At 47.4% G+C, this 7,476-nt stretch overlaps 1 protein-coding gene across 1 annotated transcript; it reads left to right on the plus strand.

The window, feature by feature from the left end:
• The first annotated feature begins 730 nt into the window (after window positions 1-730).
• LOC120703063 (ethylene-responsive transcription factor ERF113-like) lies at window positions 731-3,705 on the plus strand. The gene is made up of 2 exons (XM_039987074.1): window positions 731-1,309; window positions 3,040-3,705. The coding sequence occupies exons 1-2, from the start codon at window positions 1,126-1,128 to the stop codon at window positions 3,609-3,611; spliced, it is 756 nt and encodes a 251-aa protein (XP_039843008.1). The 5' UTR covers window positions 731-1,125; the 3' UTR covers window positions 3,612-3,705.
• Window positions 3,706-7,476: the final 3,771 nt, after the last annotated feature.

A 7,476-nucleotide genomic window follows, 5' to 3' on the forward strand; every position in this document is an offset into this window, starting at 1 on the left:
ATCACATGTCCTATGTAGGTGGGTTGGTAAACAGGCTATGCGCGAGGTGAGACCTCTCAGATTCCAATCCCACGGATAGTAAGTTGGTGGGCTGGTAAGCAGGCTATGTGCGAGGTGATACCTCTCAGGTTCCAGTCCCACAGATAGTTTGGGCTGGCTTGATACAATTAATTTTTAGCCATGCAAACCTTTAACTAGTGGGCATAATAGGTTACAGGAACAACCTTCTTTAGCCACTAATAGCTGCTATTGCTGCTACAGCTAGCGGTCGCCGAGACAGTTCTCCCGACCTGCTGTAGTGTCGTTAAAAAACTTAATTATAACGTGAACCCACTATTTAAAACACTCGTTGATTTGTTAACATTTGTAGCTAAGTGGCGAAAAACATTTCATGACTAATCATTTTTTACTGGTAGATGTCATGTTTGTTGATACTTGATAGTGAGGTATCTATGATAATTTGGTTAATTTTGAAATTTTCCGACCTATAGCCTCTCAAAATTTTCATTTATAAATGTGTGTGTACGTATGCGTTTGTAGCATGTTTGAAAAAAAAAGATGGCGGATGTCATGTCTTTAATTTGCACGTAAGCACTGAATAGCGAAATAGAATCACGTTTCCTTACATTTTTTAAATGTCTGATTATTTAATGAAGGATGGCAAGGACAAGGGAAAGACCTCTTCAACGCATCGATGCTTTGCTTCCTTCACAAAGCAAACCTCTCGATCTCTTCCGCGTCACTGGCACATCCACCACCACCACCAGTCTGCCTCCTAGCTAGCTCCCGATTAGGTCAGTCAAATACGCAAGGTGGTGGCGGTGGTCAAACCAAGATCAGAGGGAAAAAGTTCAGAGATCGAAGGTGGAGCATCGGAGGCATGGCGGCAAGCGGCCCCTGCCCGAGCCTGACGACGAGGAGGCTCAACCGGCGTCGCTGTCGCCGGCGTCGGTGCCGACGACCAGTCTAGAGCGCCGCCACTTCCCCCGGCAGAGGCGGCAGCAGCAGCAGATAGTGCTCGGACGGGGTGGGGCTGGTGTGGATTGCGATGAGTACTGGCCCGCGCCGGCACCGGCGCAGTACCATGTGCAGACCCATCAGCAGCAAGGCGCGTACTACTCCACCATGGCGTACTACGACGTCGGCGCGGGCTCCTCCGCCACCTCGTCGCATCAACGACGACCGGACCACCTGGCCGCCGCAGCCGTGCCGCCGGCGGCCGCTGGATCTCATCAGCAGGCGACGCCGGAAGCTGGAACTGCTGCTGGTGTTGCCACGGCTGGGCAGGCAGTGGAGGTGCAGGAACAAGGTACTAACTTGTATGATCCAATCCACGAAAACATGCATGTGTATAATCTAAGTAATCACAGGAAGATCTTATTTCGAAACATCTATACATATATGAAGGAATATGGCCAGCAGTATTTTTCAAAATATGAGATGATCTTTCAGTGTTAAAGATGAAGTTTTTCCTATAATCTACTAGTACCACTAAATAACCTTGTGCTTGCTGCGAGCCTACAGTTAGGGGTGGTAATAAATGGCCTAAAATTTTGAATTAGAAAATTTAAGGGCCGGGCCATAAAAGGGCTGAGCTCTAATCTTATAAAATTTTGAACTAAAAAATTTAAAGGCTTTGATGGGCTGTGAAGATGCCATTAGGGCCCATTACCACCCCTGCCTACAGTCTACAATTTTTTTTAGAGAACTAGCTAGATCCACACATAGGTTCGATCCATATATATGGAAATATAGCCCAAAAATCAAGTGGCGCCCAACTAAATATTAATTGGGCCTATACGGCTATACATGTATAATAAGCCCAAAGTCTACTAAAATGAAAAAACTGAGTGGTCCGCCTTGGTCCGATCTATCATTCATGCTTCCTAAGTACGTGTAATTTCTCCTGAAACCGAACGAATTGATGGCAACATCTTTAACAATAGTATCTACATAGCCAGATTGGTGTCAGAGGTTTTTGGAGTTAATAAGGAGTTCCCAAGTCTGCCAAGTTTGGAAGGGCTTTTTGGGGGAGGCAAGGCAATTAGGCAGATGAGGTGGATAGGATGGAGGAGCACAATTTGGAGAGCTCAGCTAGAGAGGGTGGCAATGGTGAGTAGGTGACATCCCTGCCGCCAGATGTATGGCCAGATGCCAAAATAATGTATGAAACTATAATATATCAAAAACCCAAACTTTTTGGATCAATTGGTTAATTGGTTGGCGTCAAAATTTCAAATTATAAAATATCGGGGCAAGTGAGTTCTAGCAAGTGCAAACTTACATAAAAACATTGCCTCTTTTTTTGGTTCCCTTTGAGAATTTGAGCCTCCACTGGAGGGGTTAGAGCAAAATTGAAACAATTATGTTGTTTAATAGGCGCTCTCATACGTGGTCACATGATTTTTATACGATTTGACACCTATATAATCGATGGTGGTTTAAGTTGCCTCGTAGTAATAATTACACAACCCCTAAAAATTGTGAATAGAAAAAAGAAATGCTAAGTTGCATGTAAAAAAAAACAACTCACAATGGTCAGAGAGTGCTTTGGTAATCTTAATAAATTTTAACTTGTGAGATGATTAATTAGCTATTGATGAAACAACCACATCATTCCAAATTTCCCTTTCTCTTCTGCATCATAAAAAATTCTGCTTGAAGTTACATGAGACAACCTATGAGATTATAGACCGCTTACGCGTACTAATACTCTTACCATTATTATTATTATTATGATTCCAACATACATGCAAGCAAAGCTGGTAATATTACAAGCTTCACGGTTCCAAATAATAGAAAATAGATGCATGATACATGCAATCGTGTGTGTACGTTTCATGTTTGTATCAGTTCTTAAAATCTTGGTCACTCAAAACAAGTTCAACTAGGTAACTAGGTCGCCCCAAAACTCCAATACGTACATCATGTAAACAAGTTCAACTAGCTAGCTAGGTCGCCCCAAAACTCCAATACGTACATCATGTATCCTTTCTTTTTTGATGGGACATCATGTATCCTTTCTGCATATACATTCAGGTAACGTGACGAGAAGCAGGCACTACCGTGGCGTGCGGCGGCGGCCGTGGGGCAAGTGGGCGGCGGAGATCCGTGACCCCGCCAAGGCGGCGCGCGTGTGGCTCGGCACCTTCGACACCGCGGAGGCCGCCGCCGCAGCGTACGACGACGCCGCGCTCCGGTTCAAGGGCGCCAAGGCCAAGCTCAACTTCCCCGAGCGCGTCCGAGGCCGCACCGGCCAGGGCGCGTTCCTCGTCAGCCCTTGCGTCCCCCAGCAGCAGCCGCCGTCGCCGTCTTCCATGCCAACTGCAGCCGCGCCGTTCCCCGGCCTGATCCGGTATGCGCAGCTGCTCCAGGGTTGGAACAGCGGGAGCATCGCGGCCAGCAACACCGGTGACCTCGCGCCGCCGGCGGCCTTGCCAATGCCGCCGGCACAGGCGTCGTCGTCGGTGCAGATTCTGGACTTCTCGACGCAGCAGCTCCTCCGGGGCTCGCCGACAACGTTCGGCGGCCCACCGCCGCCGACGTCGGCATCGATGTCCAGGACTAGCAGAGTAGATGAGGCGCACGAGAGTTGCAATGCTCCTGACTGATTTTTTTTTTCGAACGAACGAAAGCCTGACTAATTTTTGTTAAGCATGAGTGCCAAAATCAATATGATCAGGGGATCTCCCAAATTCTGGCCTAGATATTTTGATTCTTGATTATTTCTGTTCAAATCCGAACATACAACAGGTTGGAATAAAAGCTTGTGCAAATTGGCAAAGGAATATCGACATCACTCAAATTATTATATTGGAACTTTGGAAGGATAGAAGAGGGGCAGTCTTAGACAAACGTTCAGTCGTTCAAGCTCTTTTACAGTACCCATTTTGCCATTTTTGATATCAGATCAGCTTGAATAGTGTGATTTCTTTTTCTTTTTGTTTTGTTAGAGTGGATCTGCCTGGTATATGATCTTTCATGTCACTGTGAAAAACGCAGATGTCGAATTTAAGCATGTGTGCTCATTTCTCCATTGCCTAACAGCCACATCGACTCGAATTAAAGTCAAGACACTGTGACCAGTATCCAATGACTATTGTTGAATACCTTTATTATGTCCTTTTTACACGGTGCTTTTGAAAATGTACACGAGCTAGTATACTTTATAAGCAACTTTGCTTAAGACCCGCATCATGGATCCACGCCCCACCACGCATATCTGCGTGGTCTCATTAGTTACTCTGCTACTTGGATAACGACAGAATCAAACACATAGCAGTATGCACTCGTGGTGCTACTAATTGATTAATCACTTTACATACAAGCTTCTCGATTCATCTAGACTTGGCATTTTTTTTTGTGTTACACTGAATTAAGATTGTCCAGATTCACTAGCCACTATTAGCTAGCATTTCTTTTTTCACATAGTGAACAACTTACAAAAAGAACTATCGTAGTCAATGGTCATCAACTTGTCCACAATTAAAGGCAGGGAAGTCGTATCTTCGTAGAACTTTGAAAGAGAACTGGCGTCATTTTTTGAAAGGTTAAGAACTCGCGTCATATGAGTGGCCGCAACTGATAATGATACTTGTACATCCTCTCACTAGTACAGAAAGGGTTTTTAATCGTCCTTTACAATTATCCCGATCGTCGTTGAATCCGGGACCAATAAAAGTTTTAATCCTGGGTCTAAAATCTAGGGGCCAGTAGGGAGCAGAGAGACCTTTTGTCCCGGTTGGTTTGCAGTGGGGAGCTTCACCATGTGGATTCCAACGATCTCTCGTTTTATTTAACTCCAGCTCCCCTCTCTCTCTCTCTCACCATTATCTTTTCCTTTCCCTCGACGTCTCCTCCCATCCACTGCAATTACTCCGGTCCCGCTTAAAAGGAGTTGGATGCTCGTAGTCTAAGAGGAGGAGGGGTGAATTAGACAATCTAAAACCTTAACATATGGCTCCAACTAATTTTTACATAAACTTAAACTAAACATGCTTATCTAGATGTGCAACTACGGATCTTCTAGTGAGAAACCCTAATCCCAAAGGAGTTTTGCAACATATAGTCAATTCTAACAAGATACTATTCTAAGAATGTAAAGGCACGAATGTTTACTACTACAAAATCTGATTAACCGCGACCTTTAAAAAAGCCCTCGGAGGCGGGCATAAAAAATAACCGCCTCGGTTAATGGTCAGCATTAACTAAGGCGGTCATTTTTCATTAACCGAGGTGGTTATAGAAAACCGTCTCTTAAAATTGATTAACCGAGGCGGTTATTTTTAAACTGTCCGCCTCGATTAATATTGATTAACCGAGGCGGTTGTTTTAAGACAAACGCCTCGGTTAATCGATTTACGGAGGCAGTCGACTTAAAAGCCCACTTTCCAAAAGGCTGAGGCCCAACTGGCCCAAACTAGGCCCAATAAATGTTTGCGGTATAAATATACACAGTTAGGGTTTGGACACTTATTCTCTCTCTCCCTCTCCATTTCCCTTTCCAGCGGACTCCCTCCCTCCCACCCCGACCAGGAGCGGCACACCGACCTCGGCACAGGCCCTGGCGCGAATGTCGGCGCGCAGACGCCTGCGCCCTCCTCCTCGTCACCTGCCCCCCTCCTCCTCCTCCTCCTCCTCCTCCTCCTCTCGAGCCGCGCCGGCGCTCAACCTCGGCGGCCACTCCTCTGGTGGCGGGGAGGTGGGATCTGGTGGCAGGAAGGCGGGATTCGGCAACGGGGAGGCGGAATCCGGCGGCGGGGAGGTGGGATCCTCGCCCTCGGCGTCTGATCCCACGCCGTGTCCATCCATCTTACCAAGGGCCTGCTGCTGGGCTCGGGCTTGGGCTCCTACGCAGCCTCCGCCGCCACCGCCGCCAAGGCCGTGAACGCCCTCTTCGGGTCGCAGCTGGACGGCTTGAGGGGCGGCATGGGGCCCTGGCAGCAGCACTGGATGGAGAAGGCATGGAGGCGCGCGGCCTGGCGGCCGCCCGGGCCAATGCGGAAGGTGGTGGATCTGGCGGCGAGAAGGCCGGATCCGGTGGCCGAGGCGCGGATCTGGCGGCAGGGCTGCGATGCTGGCTCCGCGGCGCGGCGTCTGCGGGGGGTGGTGGCGCAGATCTGGCGGCGGCGCACCGGGGTGCGGGGCGTGTAGCAGCACCGCCTAAATTAGACCGGCTTAAATGCACTAACCATCATTTTAATACTTAATCAAGTTACTGTGCACTTAAAACGGTGTAATCGGACAGGCTGTTGAGTAAATCCTGATTAACTACTGTACTCTAGGATCACAATTGCACTAGTAGACCCGTACGAAGATGAGCACAGGTGATACAGGCATATAGAAATCTTCAAATTAATTTACAACACATGTTTTACATAAAAGCTTTAAGTACAAACGACAGAGTTCAAAAACACAGCGGAAGTTTAAAACCGAGTTCGAAATACAAAACGGTAACCACGACGAAGATACAAGGTGAGCTCCACATCCTGCCCACCGATGTGATGCCAACCTGCCCGATCTTCACGGGGAAGACGGGGCCCACTCGACGGTCCACCCAGGAGGAAGCGGTTGTCCAATCCAGGACGCACATACCTCTTCGAAGTCAGCGGGGACACAACCTGCTAAAAAGGGTTACAACAACAACCCTGAGTATACTAATACTCAGCAAGGCTTACCCGACTCTGGGTATACTTAGCCCATTACCTAGACATGCAAAGCTTTTTGGCTCTGGAGTTCTTTTGCTGAAAGGCTGCTAACAGTGAATCCTTACTTTTAATATTTTAGCTCCATTTAGTATATCGAGTATCAACTAAATTCGCTTAAGTATCTAGAGCACACATGGTGAAACAGATTATCTTTCAGTAACTCACATACCAACCTTTTTCATTCCGTTCTCATTCCACTTTCTTACTACGATGCGACACAGTGACCAAGGCTCTCATATCCGCGAGTCACGGCGAATTGATCCGATTTAACCTTGCAAGGTGGACCTAACTCACACGACACGTGAAACCCCATCGGGCTACACACGTCAACTGTTCCTATCATCACCCCGACATCTGAATCACGCCTGACAAAACCCGGGTGAGGAGCCCCACAAGGCGAACACCCAGTGGACCCGAGGGCGACTACAACACCCGCCATCATCCCACTCCCAGAGTAGCAAGTCGCGATTCAAAGTATCATTGCGATTCAAGTAATGAGCTTACCAGTTTCGACTACCTCCTACTCCCAGCATGTGGTTAGTACTGTTTAATCCTCGATCAACAATGCCAACAACGGTACGGTCCTCAAACGACACAGGCAGATATTTCTTTTCATCCATTCCATATCTATAATCCAACTCATTTCCGCCCGGTCTCCATTTATCTTTTCCTCCTTGATTAAATCTCAAGCAACTTTGCCAAAGAACAAGGACCTATAACACGCGAGTGACAGGAATCACTCGACTTCTACCGAAACCTAATTAAGCAT

This window comes from Panicum virgatum, chromosome 1K, assembly GCF_016808335.1.
Source record: "Panicum virgatum strain AP13 chromosome 1K, P.virgatum_v5, whole genome shotgun sequence".
NCBI lineage: Eukaryota > Viridiplantae > Streptophyta > Magnoliopsida > Poales > Poaceae > Panicum > Panicum virgatum.

Coding starts and splice junctions, on each gene's coding strand:
- LOC120703063 (XM_039987074.1), top strand. CDS start 1,126: ATGGCGTACTACGACGTCGGCGCGGGCTCCTCCGCCACCTCGTCGCAT. Junction 1,310..3,039: donor AGTGGAGGTGCAGGAACAAG/GTACTAACTTGT, acceptor ATATACATTCAG/GTAACGTGACGAGAAGCAGG.